Here is a 16837-nt window from a genome sequence, read left to right on the forward strand (position 1 = left end):
CTGAAATGCTTCAATGAGCTTTTTGTTTTCTCAAGAAGTTTCAGATTTTGAAGTATTTTTTTATTTCAAGGTTTTGGATTTAGAATGCTCAACCTGTACGGAAAAATTTCACACTGCCTTGGGGATGGGTCTTGGTGCAGGAAGTTTATAGATACAACTTCACATTAGGAAATTCTAAATCCAAACTTTTTTTAAACCAAACTTTGGGGCCTCAGAACCCACTATATAGCAGTTAGAACTCATTACATTGCAAGTATCAAAAAGCCCAACTCGAAATGGTTAAAAAATAAACGAAATTAGGCAACTGATAGAATTGCAAAAGACAGAGGTAGACCTAGCTTCAGGTAAGGCTTGATCCAGACACTCAATGATGCCACCAAGAATTCAGTACCCTCATCCTAAAAGTCTCATCCTAAAGCTGGCTCCCCTCCTGATCATAGGATCATCTGTCAATATCTCCACACAAGTCCACTCCCCAGTGACTCAATAAAAGTGTCAGAGTTGAGTCTTACTGTCTTGGTTGGCTGATTTGGATGATATGTCATTGGTTAATCCGTATGTAATCTCTGTGGTCAGGAGGATGAGAGATACTGGTTGGTTTAAGCTAATTGGGTGTACCCTCTGGGAATGGAGTCAATAATAGCTAACCTACATGGATGAGAAATGCAAGATACTCTTAGGAAGGGGGAAATGAGTGTTAGAAGGCTAGAAATTGACCCCAAACTGCAAGCTCCACATGTTTCCTGGATAGAGAACACATTAAAATATTTAACTGACCTCAAAATTGTCATAATAATGCATGTTTGCACAACTCTTTAAAATATACATATATATACTTTAATTTTTAGAGCAGTTTTAGGTTCACAGTAAAATTGAGTGGAGATGCAGAGATATCCCACATACCCTCTGTACCCACACAAGCATTGCCTACCAACTTATCAATATTCCCCACCAGAGGGTATATTTGTTGCATTTGATGAGCCCACATTGACACATCATTATCACCCAAAGCCCATAGTTTACATTTGGGTTTACTCAGTGTTGCACATTCTGTGGATTTAGACAAATGTATGATGACAAGTATACACCATTGTAGTATCATACAGAGTAGTTTCACTGCCCTAAAAATCCCCTGTGTTCCACTGATTCATTCCTCTCTAACCCAACCCCTGGCAACCACTGATCTTTTTACTGTCTCCATAGTTTTGCCTTTTCCAGAATGTCATATAGTTGGAATTACACAATATACAGCCTTTTCAGACTGGCTTCTTTCACTTAGCATGCATTTAAGTTTCCTTCATGTCTATTCATGGCTTGACATCTCATTTCCTTTTAGCACTGAATAATGTTCATTGTCTGGATGTTCCACAGTTTATTTATCCATTCACCTACTGAAGGACATCTTGGCTGCTTCCAAGTTTTTGCAAAATCATGAATAAAGCTGCTGTAAACATCTGTGTTCAGGTTTTTTTATGAACATAAGTTTTCATGCACACTTTTGAACAGTTCCTTTTCATCCATTACTTCTTTGGAGCCCCACATTTTCTCTGAAAGGTAGATACTAGTAACTCCAATGTCTAGATTACCAAACTGAGGTTCTGGCCAAGAACACATAACAGATCAGTGATAGAGATGAGATTTGAACTCCTAAGGTCTATATTTTTTTCCTGGCCTTGTCATTGACTTCCTGGAAGATGAGTTTCTAGAAAACCAAACTCAAATCTGCCCCCAAATGGCAAAACACAGACCAAGCCCAAGTTCTTCATCCCCTACTCAGTACACACCTATGCCCACCAGGACAGCCTGTTTCATGCTGCCCTTGGTTCTGGGCAACCTGAATTCGATCGTTGGTGAGTCTGGCTGATGGCATGACCCACCCTCAGGCCCCCTGATAGTACCGTTATTTTCCACTAGGCAGATTCCCTGGCTGTATCCAAACCAACTCCAACCAGACTCTAAGTCCCTTGCCTCCCTCCTTCCCTCTGTTCTTGCCTTTCATTATCCAGTGTTTATTGAATACCACCTAAGACCTAATGTCCTTATCATAGCATTTTAGCTCCCTCACTTCCATTCCTCTGACCTCTCCCTCCAACCACTTTCCCCTCATTCACTCTACTCCAGCCACCTACACTCTTCACAGTTCCACAGATGTATGAGGCACACTCCACTTGGTCCCTGCTTCTTACCCACAGGGCTTATTCTCTCATTTCTTTCAAGTTTCTACTTAAATATCACCTTATAAGCAAGGTCTTCTCTGACCCCCCAGGAAAAAAAAAATCAACATCTCCAGTACTTCTAGCACCATCTCTGTTTTAACTTTTTAAAAATTTGTATGATAACAATTATCACAACAAATGTCTTACATATTTATGGATTTATTATATGTCTCCCTGTTCCATGAGAAGATGAAATTTTCAAAGACAGAGATTTTCGGTTTTATCCATTGATGAATTCTAAGCATCGAGAACTATTCTTGGCCCCCTAGGGTACTCAGCAAATATTTGTTGAAATAATGAATCCTATCAAGACTGTCATGTAATGACTCTCTTCCAGACAGGGGTGACACCAGCCCAAGGACTCTCCAATGTCAGGAAACCCAGATGAGACTCTCCAAGAGCTAACCTTGAAGCCCCTTTTACTTTTTTCTTTTGTTTTAAGAGACAGGGTCTTGATCTGTCCCCCAGGCTGGATGCAGTGGCACAATCACAGTTCACTACAACTTTGAACTCCTGGGCTCAAGCAATTCTCCAAGCTCAGCCTTCCAAGTAGTTAGGACTACAGGCATGCACCAAATATATATGTATATTTTCTAGAGATGAGGTCTCACTATGTTGTCCAGACTGGTCTTAAACTCCTGACCTAAAGTGATTCTCCCACCTCGGCCCCCCAAAGCACTGGTATTGCAGGTGTAAGCTACCACTCCCAGCCTACCTCTCACTCTTGGGGTGCTCCTCTCCCTCCCCATGACAGTGATGGGATGGCGTGATACCCAGCACTCCACTAATTCCAAAGAAATCCCCTTTCCTTCTCTCTTTAACTTCAACTTTGTATGCCCTCAAGCCTGGTCAAAATTGTTTCAAAATCAATTAGTATATCCTTCATTGGTAGATTGGCACCTCACTTTGCCTGAGGCTGCTTGGCATATACATTTTATTTCTGGTCTCTGTGGCTTCAGCTGACATTGAAATATAAACAGTCCACTAACACCCTGCTACGCATACATCATATCACTGAATGTTCACAAGGACCATGCCACACAAATCTCCTTGTCTCTCTTTTGCAGATAGGGAAACTGAGGCTCAGAGAGCTATTACTCTCTCACTGGATAAATGATCACAAAGTACTTGTCTCTCAGTTGAGAGAGCTATGGATATTATGGTACTCCGGCCCCTCAATGCCACTCCTAGATCGTGAGTCAGGGTCTGATTGTCTGCTGTTTTCACTGTAGCGTAGGACTCTGCCTCCCACCCAGTCCTTAGAACATCCCCTACTCCCAGCCAGGCAGAGCCCAGAGAGGCTGTGGACTCCGATCAGCAGACCTCTTATCCACCGCTGCAATAAGCAGCTTGGAAAGGAGATAAATGGATGTGATTATTGGCTTCAAATGAGGTTTAGGGATTATCTGTGGATTTTCTTTATCCTTGTGGCAGACACAGTGGAGAAGGGAGGGGCTGTGATTTCAGAACCCAGGGGAGGGGACCAAGCACCTTCGTGACTTGAATTGTACCAAAGCTTGAGAGTCAGATGAATTTTGGCATTAATTTAAGCTCTGTGACCTTGGGTACGTCACTTCACCTCTCTGAACCTGCTACCTTCCTCTCCACAAGGAGTGGGGACATGCTAAGAATGTTCTTCTTTCACATCAGAATAGGATCACTTACTCAAGTACTGGTTTGAAGGAGTTTACATACAACCGTAAAACTGCATTAATTACCTCTGGGCATCTTATCTCCTATTGCAACTCCTCAGCAACATCTTGAAAGAGCAAACTGAAATTACCATATACAACACTAGCAATAATAATAGCAGCCTCCATATACTGAGCTCTTCTTAAATGCAAGCACTTGATAGTCATATTACCACTTAATCCTCTCAAGAAATGCTAAGAAGTAGTTTTATTGTATTCCCATTTTACAGAGAGGAAACTGAGTTCCATCTGGCTTGCCCAGTGTCACAAAGTTGATGAGGGGTAAGACCATGCCTAGAACTCAGGGTTAGGTCCCCCAAAGCCAATATTTAAACCACCTGCTAAATGCCTCCATTGCATGTGCCGTGATTTCAATAGCATATTCTGAAATGGGTTTGAACCAGCTTCATTAGAGTAATTATATGTAATCCAACTACTTTTGTGAGCACTAGCTATACTTGTCTCTCTGAGTCGTCATTTCTTCATCTGTTAACTGGGGGTGATAACGCCTTCTCTCATATGGCTGTTTTGAGAATTGAATGAGATGTAATAAACATTTAAGAAGTATCAGTTTTCCTTCTTTTCACCTCAAAAAAATTAATATAAATTGATTTGCTGAAATTATAACAACTGGGGTTTAAGAATATCAATAACAATAGGAAAATAAGTCAGGTGCAAAATTGATGATGTTGGAAATTGTCTACCTACCCAGTCGTGTGTCGCACAATGCTAGAAGTTTTGAGATGCCGTTTATTGCATTGACACTAGAGCTACATGACATGGAAATTAGAGTGGAAAAAGTGTCATTCTCACTAATTCAACAAACAAGCATTGAGCTACTTTTGCCAGCACTGTGGGTGCTATGGTCTGTATGTGTCCTCAAAATACATGTGCTGGAAACTTAATCCTCAGTGCAATAGCACTGGGAGGTGGGGCCTTTGGGGAAGGCTTTTAGGTCATGAGGCCTTGCCCTCATGAACAGATTAAAGCCACTATAAAAAGGGCTTGTGGGAGTGAGTTCTGTCTCTTCTGCTCTTCTGCCATGTGAGAACAGAATTCATCCCTTTTGTCCTTCCACCTTCTGCCATGTGAGGGCACAGCAAGGAGGCTCTCACCAGATGCAGCGCCTTGTTCTTGCACTTCCCAGCCTCCAAAACTATGAGAAAATAAACTTCTGTTCTTTATAAGTTACTCAGTCTCAGGTATGTTGTTGTAGCAACACAAAACAGACTAAGACCCAATGTCCTTACCATAGCATTTTAGCATTTTAGCTATGGGTTCAGAGATAAACAAAACAGATATGGTCCTTGCTCTCATGGACATTACATTCTAGTGAAAGAAACAGAAAATAAACATAAATAAGATGTTTCAAGGAGTAGCGTGTGTTATCAAAAATAAAACAAGGTAATCATATAGTGTAACTTGGGGCAAGAAGAGGCTATTTTAAAGAGCAAGCAGTTCAACTTTCTCTGAGAAATAAACATTGACACAAAGGCCTGAATATTGAAGAATAGGCACTCCTGGAAGGAGCTAAGGCCCAGAGCCAAGAATGAAAGGTATGTGTTCAAGGTACACAAAGCAACTGCAGCTAGTGTGGAGTGAGCATCAGGGTAACTAATGGAATAATAAAATAAAATAAAAAAAACAGGTGGCACCAAATTATGCAAAACCTTGAAGGCCATTGTAAAAAGTTTGGATTTCATTCTAAGTTCAACAGGAAAAATACCATTAGAAATTTTTAGCAGCCAGGTCCAGTGGCTCACACCTGTAATCCCAGCACTTTGGGAGGCCGAGGCAGGTGGATCACAAGGTCAGAAGATCGAGACCATCCTGGCTAACATGGTGAAACCCCGTCTCTACTAAAATACAAAAATTAGGCATGGTGGCGTGCGCCTGTAGTCCCAGCTGCTGAGGAGGCTGAGGCAGGAGAATGACGTGAACCCAGGAGGCGGAGCTTGCAGTGAGCCAAGATCGTGCCACTGCAATTTCAACCCGGGTGACAGAGTGAGACTCTGTCTCAAAAAAAAAAAAGAAAGAAAGAAATTTTTATCAAGAGGCTAGTAACTTGATCTGTTTCATACAAGCCACATCGGACCCACACAAATATAGTGCTAATTGTTTGGATATGCTTTGTCCCTGCCAAAACTCATGACAAAATTTGATCCCCAATGTGATTGTGTTGGAAGGCGGGGCCTAGTGGGAGGTGTTTGGGTCATGAGGGAGGATCCCTCTTGAATAGATCAATGTCCTCCCACGGGGGTGAGTGAGTTCCTGCTCTCACAGGAATGGATTAGTTCCCCCAGAGACTGGGTTGTTAAAAAGAGTCTGGCTTCCTTGGCTTTGCTCTCTCGTCTCCTCTCTTACCATATGACCTCTTTGCAATACCCATTCTCCTTCCACTTTATGCCATGAATTGAAGCAGCATGAGGTCCTCACCAGAGGCAGCTGCCCAAGCTTGGACTTTTCATCCACCAGAATTGTGGGCCAAATAAGCCACTTTTCTCTATAAATTACCCAGCCTCAGATATTCTGTTACAGCAACACAAAATGGACTAAAATATGTGGGTACTTCATTTATAACAAAGATAGTACACAGAGCAGAAATGGGAAATAGTCTTTCTTTCAATAAATGGTGCTGTATCAATAGGGTAATGATATGGGTTAAAAAAATCATAACCAATACTTTATACCATATACTAAAATAAATTCAATGTGGACTACAAATATAAATATAAAAAGTAAAACAATAAAGATTCTATAAGATAACAAAGAGAATATTTTCATAATCTGGGATAGGCAAAAATTAAACAGAAAACAAAAAGTGCTTTAAAATAGATAAATTAAACTTTAATAAATTAGCGACTTTTGGTTATCAAAAGACACCACCAACAGAGGGAAAGTAGCAAACCACCTGATGGGAGAAGATATTTACAATACATATAATCTCAAAGTATCCCTACCCAGAATAGATATAAAAGTCCTACTAATCAAGAAAAAATATATATATCACAATAGAAAAGTTGACAAAAGTCATTAACAGGTACTTTACAAAAGAAGGTTTTCAAATAATCATTAAATATGTGAAAAATTACTTCATTAGTCATTAGGTAAATTAAAATTAGAACCGCTAAATATCATAGAATGGCTAAAATTAAAAACAGACTGACAATACCAAGTGCTGGTGAGGCAATGGAGCAACTAGAACTCTCATGCACAGCATACAGGATTAAAACTGGTATCCCTTGGCTGGGTGTGGTGGCTCACACCTGTAATCCTAGCACTTTGGGAGGCCAAGACAGCCAGATTGCCTGAGCTCAGGAGTTCGAGACCAGCCTGGGCAACATGGTGAAACCCCATCTCTACTAAAAATACAAAAAATTAGCCAGGTGTCGTGGCGGGTGCCTGTAGTCCCAGCTACTCAGGAGGCTGAGGCACAAGAATCACTTGAACCTGGGAGGCGGAGGTTGCAGTGAGCTGAGATCATGCCACTGCACTCCAGCCTAGGCAACAGGGCGAGACTCTGTCTCAAAAAAGAAAAAAAAAAAAAACAGCAACTGGTATCCCCACTTTGGGGAACTATTTGGGAGTATGGACTAAAGCTAAGTATATGCATACCTTACCCAGAAATTCCACTTCTGGGAAAATAACTGACCAAAATGCTTGCATATATGTACCAAAAGATTTACACAAAACTTGGAAACAATGAAAAACTCCATCAACAAACTGAGGTGTATTCATATAGTGAAATACTACACAGCATGAAAAGTAACATTGCTGACCCAGGCAACAACATGGATGAATCTCAAAAACATAATATTGAGCAAAAGAAAAAAGCCAAATTCAAAAGCGTATATACTGTCTAGTTTTTTTGTTTGTTTTTTATTTGCTTGTTTGTTTGTTTGAGACAGAGTCTCACTCTGTCATGCAGGCTAGAATACAGTGGCACAATCTCGGCTCACTGCAACCTCCACCTCCTAGTAGCTGGGACTAACACAGGCGTGCACCACCACATCTGGCTAATTTTTGTATTTTTAGTAGAGATGGGGTTTCACCATCTTAGCCAGGCTGGTCTTGAACTCCTGACCTCAGGCAGTCCACTTGCCTTGGCCTCCCAAAGTGCTGGGATTACAGGTGTGAGCCATGGTGCCTAGCCTTGACTTCTTTCTTACTCATCTGTGAAGTGAGGATGAGAGTCAAACCTACCTCACTGGGTTAATATGTTTCAAGGGCTTCAAAAGTCCCTGATACAATTCAGCCCTCTGTAAGTTAGCCATTTTCAGGGTCTGTGTGGACTTCCCCGAGGGATGAAGAGACAGAAGGTAGATTTTAGTTCTTGTGCCAAGACTGTTTAATTAGCATGGTGATTGCCCTTTAAATCAAGGAAACAAATGATGGCATATAATGTTATTGCCACATAATAAAGTCCATCAGGACCAAAATCCAGGAGCCAAAAGACATCAAGTGCATATATACAACAGAGGAAATCCTGGCTTAGCTGGGCATTGGCTGTCTAGGTGCTAATATGCTTTTCTGTATATGGGAGAGGAAAATCGTTACGATTATTCAGCAACCATTTTGGAGAGCTAAATTCCAGCCTCCCCAAAGTGCTTGGAGATAAGGGGCAATACACTTCAACTTTCCAGAGTCCATAGTCCAGAGTTGTGCACTCCTAGATTAAGTGATACTGCTCATCCCTTTGAATTATTGCAGCAGCCTTTAAGCTAGACTCCCATCTGTGTCCAATTTTTTCCTCTTCAACCAATACTGATCACCTACACTGTCTCAGGTTCTCTACTGGGTGCTAGGGGACAATGAGAACAAGCTCACAGGGATGGCGCACTATTAAAGCACTTTGCAAATTGTAAAGTATTGATTCAATGCTGTTGCTGTGGGGATGATCAGGGGTAGTGGCAGTTGTTAAAGCAGTTGTTGAACAGTTCTCTGCTGCCTATGGAACAGAGGCATGGCAGCCAAGTCCAAACCAATTCCTGCCTAATTTCCCATCCCCTATTCCCTACATCAGCTTTACAGTCATCCACACTGAACCTATAGCAGTCCCTTCATTTTCGCACCCCAAGGCTCTTAAATATTCTATTTCCTCTATCTGACGTATTTTCTTCCTTTTGTCTGCCTGTAAAACCCCCACTTAATCCTTTAGGTTCCAATATCACCCTCCTGTAACTCCTCCTAACAGGCAGTGTTCATCCCTTCCATGAGCATTTCTCAGTAAAGGCCAAGATATATCAGAATGACCTAAAATCATCTTCAAATCCCAGGCCCATACTGCTCATCAGAAGTTCAGATTCAATAGGTCTGGGGTGCATAATGATTAAGAGCTCAGCCTCTGAGTCAAAAAAACTCAGGTTAAGCCCCAGCTCAGTTGTTTACCAGCTCCATGAGCTTGGCCATGTCACTTAACTTCCCTAAGACAGTTTCCTCTGTGAAAAGGGAATAGGAAAAAGAAAGAATGACTCGTTGAGACAAAGTACATAAAATAGTACAGTACCTGACATCTGGGAAGCACTCAACAAATTATCATCATTGTTATTGAAAAGAGTTCCATTTTATTCTGATTTTGACAGCCTATCCACTTCTTCCCCACCCTACCCCATGCCTCTCCAGGTTGAGAATCACTGTTGAGCAATTATCAAATTGTATTATAATCCAATGTGTATGTGCTTGGGTCTCCTACTACCAGGAAATTCAGAAACTATGTCATAGTTGTAGATCCCCAACATGTAGCACTGTATCAAGAACAGCGTCAGTATTTACAAGCTGTGTGACCTTGTTCAAGTCTGTCTGCCTCTTTTGGCCTCAGTTGATTTGGCATAAAATGGGGAGAATAATGCTTACCAGATAAGGTTGTCAGAAATATCAAGTGAGATATTGAATTTGAAATTACTTTAAATGATGTGTAGGAGTGAATTGCTATGCTTCTGCCATCTGGGGTGAAAAGGGGCTATGGTCCAGGTTTGTCACTTTATCTATGCCACATATCTAGGTAAAGGGGCTCTCTCCTTTCTCTCCTTCCCTATCTCATGGAGTATCAGTTTGATCCTCTTTCCTTAAACATTCGTAGATGATTTGTGCCTAATAGAAGACTTTAAAATGACCTGCAAAGTGGCTCAAGCCTTTCCAAGGAGAAAGGGACTATTGGTGCATTGGTGTAAGTTCAGTTTCTCTCAGAATGCTAACCACTGAGAACATTGCAGTAAGCTTGACAGACAGGATCCTTGCTCTGGTTGCGTTTGAATTCTAGTTGAGGGAAAGTGAATGATACACAGGTAAACATACAAATAAAATAATTTCAGAGAGTAATAAGTACTACAAAAAAAAGAAGAAAAGAAAAAAATGCAACAGGTAATGTTATAGAGTGATTGGGGGAGGAAGCATTAGGTAGGTGGCCAGAGAAGGCCTCTTTGACAAGGTGACATTTGGGCTGAAATTCAAATGACAAGTATTCGGCCATATAAAGATCAAGATGATGAGGGTCCCAAGCAAATAAAACAGCAAATAAAATTAAAAAAAAAAAACTTTAAAAACACCTTGGTACAAAATGGAGGCCATTGTAGGAGGAATTACTGAGACGGGGAGAGTGGGTCATGAGGAGGCAGGAGGGTTGGGCACGGATGTTGTATGCGGAGCTTCGCAGTCTGTGATTCAAAAAATAGAAATCAGGCCGGGTGCGGTGGCTCATGCCTGTAATCCCAGCACTTTGGGAGGCTGAGGTGGGCGGATCACGAGGTCAGGAGATTGAGACCATCCTGGCTAACATGGTGAAACCTTATCTCTACTAAAAATACAAAATATTAGCCGGGTGTGATGGCACGCGCCTGTAGTCCCAGCTACTCTGGAGGCTGAGGCAGGAGAATCACTCGAACCCGGGGGGCAGAGGTTGCAGTGAGCTGAGATCACGCCTCGCACTCCAGCCTGGGCGACAGAGCAAGACTCCGTTTCAAAAAAAAAAAAAAGAAAGAAAAGAAAAGAAATCAAATGAGCAATTACATGAAGAAAAGGAAGTTATTTTGCCCTCTGCTTCTCATGTGTACATTCATTCAGCAGATATAACTCAACCTCTATTGTGTGCCAGTCACCATGCTAGGAGATGAAGATACAGAGAAACGTAAAATATGGAACCAGTTTTTATTAGCCTGGCAACTGAGGATAGAGGTGCATGAGTAACACAATATGATGAGAAGTGTAGTGGAGGGTTGTAAAGGCTGAGGGATCCTAGAGGAGGCGGTGACTGACTGTGCCTTAGGGGCCAGGAAAATTTGCATGGAAAATGAGGATGCTTTCACTTGCAGATAAAGCATAAGTCGTAAGGAAGGGAGAAAGTCTCAGCCAAAGGGAAGGGCAGGTGCTAAGGCACTGGGGTGAGCCTGTTCAGAATAAGTGGTCCTCTGTCATGATGGGCACATAGCTTGTCTTGCTAGTGAAGGATCTCGTCAAAAAGTTACTTTAGAGAGCTTTCTCTGGGACATGGTAAAAGACAGCCTGGATTGAAGTACTAGCGGCAGTCAGGCCAGTGAGTGGGGTTGGCAACAGAGCAGGTAGGTAGACCTGCATTTGGTTACTGGTCACAGAAATGGAGAGTGAGAGATATTTCAAAGTCAGGATGCCCTACTGGCAGACCCCCAAGTCCTCGAACTTCAGGGCAGAACTGCCTGGGTGGGAACTCTCCCATGTCTCCTTGATTTCACTGCCACCTCTGCTGGCGTCCTCTCTCATCTCCGCCGCCAGCCCCCGCCTCCTTTCTCGGGAAGCTTGGGTCTCCCTGGGAGCGGGTCTGCCCTTAGGGGGAGGCCTCTGGGCTCTGTGCCCTGCAGCTCGGCAGGCATTCGAGGCGGACAGAAACGGGGCTTGGCGCCCCCCGCGTGCACGTGTGCTAGCCCAGGCAGGAGGGAGCGCCTCGGCGGAGGAGTCAAGGAAGAGGGGGAGGGAGAAACGCGCCAGAACCTCGGTCCCGGGCGCCCTCGTCGGCCGCGGAGGAGCTGCAGCCTCCAACAGGTTCGTAGAACGCGCGCTCGCTCCCTGTGGCTGAGCCGCCCTCCTCCGCGGGAGCGGTTGGCGGAGAGACCCCGGCCACAGGCCCCGCGCTCGAGAGCTTCCTGAAGGCGGCTTCCTCCGGCCTCTCCCCCTCCCTAGAGCTCTCAGCCGCCGGCGGCTCTTCCGGGGCGAGGCAGAGGGCGCCTCGGGCTTCTGGCTCCAGCACCATCTCGGGGACAGCTCCCGCGCCGCACCGGGTCTCTATCGGGTCAGCACTGCAGCGGCGGACAGCGGCGGCGGGGCGGGCTCCTCTGCACCCTCCGCCCTGGTTCCGCGAGGCTGCTAAGGACCGTCCCTCGCCCCCGCGGGCCGCTCCCAACGCTAGCACCGCGGCGGCGGACAGCTCTCTCCGGCGGCACCGCGAACCGCGAACAAAGCCGCGGGCCCCAGCGCGCCTAGGGGTGGCGTGAGGCCGCATCGATCGGGGGATTTCAGCTTCTCCCAGAGCGATGTCACCGGCGAGCTAGGCGGGGGCCTAGCACAGCCGCGCGTCTCCGGCTTGGGTCTGTCGCCCGCCGAGGCCTGGCCGTGCAATGGCGGGGCCCAGCTAAGAGTGGGCAAGAGGGTAGAGGGGAAACAGGCACAGAAGGGTCCCGGCTCCGCTAGGCGGGCTGGGCCTAGGCTGAGGTCCCGGCGGGGAGGAAGGAGTGCGCCGCCCCTTCTTCCCTCCAGACCCCCACCCCATCCCAGCTCAGAATCGCGGACTTCCAAGAGCCCTGCACAGAAGCCCGCGGCTGGCAGCTGCAGTCACTGACTCCGGCTGTCCCCGGAACATCCCTAGAAAGTGTGAGGCTGAGTTTCCGTAGGGGGAGGGGGCTGAGAAGCCGCGGGGAAGCCTCACGAACGGGACAGCTCCAGGCTCCCTCTCTCCTTCACTCCCCGGCTTCCGCCCCCACCTCCAGAGAAATCCCAGACCGCAGAGAAGGCAGGGGGGAGGGGGCGACCCAGACAGCAGGTTGCGAACTCGGCTTAGACCTGGGAGGTTGCAATTAGCAAGAAAAAAGGTTGAGGGCGTCTGTGAAGCCGGGAGGTTCCCAAACAGGGAAGCCAGTTCCGCGGCAGGAAAGCATACGTGGAAGAGAAACCTTTTCTCTGAGAGCTGAGGCTGGTAGGGCCCTCGGATCACGTGACACTCTAGATCACTGATTGTCTCCGCGGAAGACAAGGCCTAGGGGGCAGGGGTGATTCGCCCAAGGTCACTCAGCAATTTAGTAGCAAAGCTGGGCCTAAAACCCGGGCTCTCTAACTCCTGGGCCTGTTGCATAACATTCATAGAGAAGTCTTTTAAAATCCCAGATGCAAGGAGAATAGCAGAGTGGTTTACTTACTAGCATATGACCTTTGGGCAAGTGACTTTCTGAGACTATCTTCAGCTATTAAAGAGGAATGAGAAGATTAATAATACCCACTTCGATGAGAATTTAATGAGAGAGCCATGCAATGAGCTTAGTGGCACATAGTAAATGCTCAAAAAATGGTAGATCCCATGACTGCTATCATCCTTTCTGTAAACTTGTACTGGGAACCTATTATATACCAGGCACTGGCTGTGCACTGGGGAGGCAGAGAAGTAGCTTGAGGAGGTCACAGGCCAGAAAAGGAAACAAACAGTTGCAATATGTTATGATAAGTATCAAGGCAACTGGGCTGTGGGATCTCAGAAGCAGGAGTCACGAACTGTAAGGAAAGACGAGGAAAATGACCCCAGGCAGACAGAGCTGTGTGTCAAGGCCAAGAGATGTGAAGTCCCAGCCACCAAGGCAATGTCACTGTGCCAGAGGGTCCTCAGGATGTGGACTGAAAGATGAGAGTGGAGAGAAAGGCTGGAGCCGGTCTCCAAAGAGCCTTTTATGGATGGAATCCTTCAAACATATTTAGAAAAATAGAAAGAATAGTATAATAACCCCCCCACATACCCATCATTCAGCTTCAACAGTTGGCCAATTTTGTTTCATTTATACCCACACCCACTCTCATCACACACACCCACATCCACTCTCATCACATGCGCACACACTCACACTGACTTATTTGGAAGCAAACCCAAGACATCACATCATTTCATACAGAGGGATTTTAACATCAGTACAACTTCTGCCATGCAGATACTGGACAGCCTTGGAAGTCACTAACTCAAATCATGACCTTCCTACCTCAATTCATTCTGAACATTTCTGTCCTTTGCAGAATGTTTTGAGAAGCCACACTATAGTGATGAGCCACATGCATTAAAAGAAACTGTTTCAGAAATAAACAAGGGATGCATCAACACTCAACAGGTTTTACCATGCCAGAATTGTTCATGTCCACTACCTACACTGGGCTTTAGACCAATTACTAAAGACAAATCAAACCCTACAGAGAAAAAGCAAGAGCTTCTCTTTCAAAGTAATCTGAATCGTGAGTTCCTAAGGCTAGAAAGCTTAGCATTATGGAAATCATTGATTTGGAAATCATCAAGCCCAATAGCCACATTTTACAAATGAGGAAGAGGGGGTAAAAAATGGGGAGAAATTGGCCCAAAGTTCCATGGTGCAGAGACCAGAACCAAGATCTTTGAACTCATAAACTTAAGATCCCATTTTCTTCTCTAGCTAATACCCTTCTTTGTTCTCAAGAAGATGGCAATGTATGACAGTTGGTCTTGATCTTTGAGATCCCTTTGCAAATTTCATATATATATATATATATATATATATATATATATATATATCACAGCTTACTGTATCCTCAAACTCCTGGGCTTAAGGGGTCCTCCCTCCTCAGCCTCCCAAGTGGCTAGGACTACAGGCATGCACCACCATGCCCAGCTATTTTTTTTAATTTTTTTTTTTTTTTTTTTTTTGTAGAAATGGAGTCTCACTATGTTGCCCAGGCTGGTCTCAAACTCCTGGGCTCAAGTGATCCTCTTGTCTCACCTCCCTAAATGCTGCTGGGATTAAAGGCATGAACCATCCCACCCAGCCCCTTCCATATACTTTCTAAGTAACTTGATCTTGGTGGCACCTTCTTTCTGGCTGCTGTGTTAACCTCCCAGCTGGCTCCTTAGTTCTCATTAGCAAAAGGCTGCACAGTCAGAAGCCCAGATATCATTTTTGTGGATTTTTGCCAGCCCTGCTTGCCTTAACCAGATGCATATGAGGCCTTCCTTTTCCGATTTGCCCTGAATTTGGCTGCACACCTAGCTCAGTTACAGACCTCAGCTCCTTGGAGGTGCTAAATGAGTAGTGTTTGGCTCAGGCCCTGGAAGGACTCAGAGCTCTTGTGCCTTTTGGGAACATAAATTCTCCCCATTACTGATGAAATGTGATGGCCATGATGGGTATGTGTGTCCTGACTGGGCTCTGGGGCTCTGATTCTGCCAGTCAGCCTTTCCACTTTTCAGGGAAGCCCCTGCCTATCAAATGGGGAGGGCAGTGCCTCACAAGTTTCCCCAAGTCTTAGGTAGAAAATTGAGAGCACATGCAAAGAGCTCTTAGCATCCTTGGTGAAGGGAAGTCAGCCATTAAAAGCCAATAAGAGCCAATAAAAGTCCCCTTGAACCCAGGAGGCAGAGGGTGCAGTGAGCTGAGATCATGCCACTGCACTCCAGCCTGGGCAACAAGGCAAGACTCTGTCTCCAGAAAAAAAAAAAAAAAAACAACACGTGCCTTGCTCTGGGAGTGTGATTGCAGTCCAGACATAGACAAGTGATCAAGATAGGGCATCCCAGCTTGTGAAATTATCCCAGCTATCAGCTTGGGATGAGACTCACTTAGATGCATTATATTACCTGGGCCTAGCTGAACTGCAATATGTAAGATCCCAAAGGGACTTGGTGAGCATCTCCTCTTCCTTCAAGACGCTTACTCATTGAATGGCTATTCTGTGTCGGGCACCATTCCAAGTGATGGTGATACAGCAGAACAAGGCACTGCTAATCTCTGTTCTCATGGGGCTTACAGACCCACAGTAGGCACAGTCATTGACAACAATTGAAAAGCAAATGTGAAAATAGACAGACAGAGAAGAACTCTGTGAACTAGTGACATGGAATTGAGGCCTGAATGACAAGAGTCAGTCATGTGACAACGTGGGGCAGCACACTCCAGGCAGAGGAAATCTCTCTGGCAGAGGCCCTAATGTGAGCCTGGACTGCATGGGGACAGATGGGAGGTGGAGTGAGTGAGGGGAGAGCAGCAGCCGCCAGGGGCAGGGAGGGGGCAGAGAGGAGATCATGCTGGCCCTTCTAGGCCATGGTCAGGATTGAGGCTTTTATTCTAAATGTAATAGATAGTAGCCAGATGGCTTTAAGCAGAGGAGTGTTAAAAAAAAAAAAAAAAAAACTGGGTTTTAAAAAAATGCCTCTGTTGCTGTGTGGAGAGTGGATGATATGGGGGTGCTGGGCTGAGCACTGAGGCAGGAAGGGTGAGACACAGCCTCTCCCACCTGGAGGTGGTCAGCATTCAGCTGAGGAGACCATAGGCAAGCAAGAACAACAGTAGCCCACGCTAAGGGCTGCCATTGTGGGAACAGAGACAAGAAGATTTAAGTCAGCCTGGGAAGCATCTGGGAAGGCTTCATGGAGGTGGGCAATGGATGTGGGATTGTATCTGGGAAAGGAGAGTGGTAAGGCTGCTGCACAGGTGGACCAAGGGGCAGCGTGTGGTAGCTGTGGAGGGCATGGCCCAGGAGCTAGGCTGCCTGGGTTCAAATCCCAGCCCTGCCATTGAGAAGCTGTGTGGGTTTAGGCAAGTTGTTTACCCTTGTGTGACTCGATGTCCTCATTCTTAAAGTGGAGATGATGAGAGTCCAAAGACTTATTTCAAGGGATTTCTGTGAGAGTTAAACAAGTTAAAATATGTGCAGCACTCAGACATTCCTGGCACTCAGAAAGTGCCG

The 16837-nt window shown here is 45.1% G+C and overlaps 1 protein-coding gene across 8 annotated transcripts in view; it reads left to right on the forward strand.

The window, feature by feature from the left end:
* Positions 1–9750: 9750 nt before the first annotated feature.
* CPLX2 (complexin 2) overlaps positions 9751–16837 on the forward strand; it is an 89340-nt gene continuing 82253 nt past the window's right edge. For 4 of the 8 annotated variants that reach the window (XM_034960997.3, XM_034960996.3, XM_034960999.3 and 1 more), the window contains exon 1: positions 9791–11917. In XM_034960997.3, coding sequence (XP_034816888.1) covers positions 11496–11917 — 422 coding nt within the window. In that variant the 5' untranslated portion in view covers positions 9791–11495. Of the gene's footprint in view, positions 11918–16837 lie in introns of all 8 variants that reach the window. The other 4 variants (XM_034960993.3, XM_034960995.3, XM_055112885.2 and 1 more) reach the window with 4 other exon arrangements.

The sequence above is a fragment of the Pan paniscus genome, chromosome 4 (genome assembly GCF_029289425.2).
Source record: "Pan paniscus chromosome 4, NHGRI_mPanPan1-v2.0_pri, whole genome shotgun sequence".
Lineage (NCBI taxonomy): Eukaryota > Metazoa > Chordata > Mammalia > Primates > Hominidae > Pan > Pan paniscus.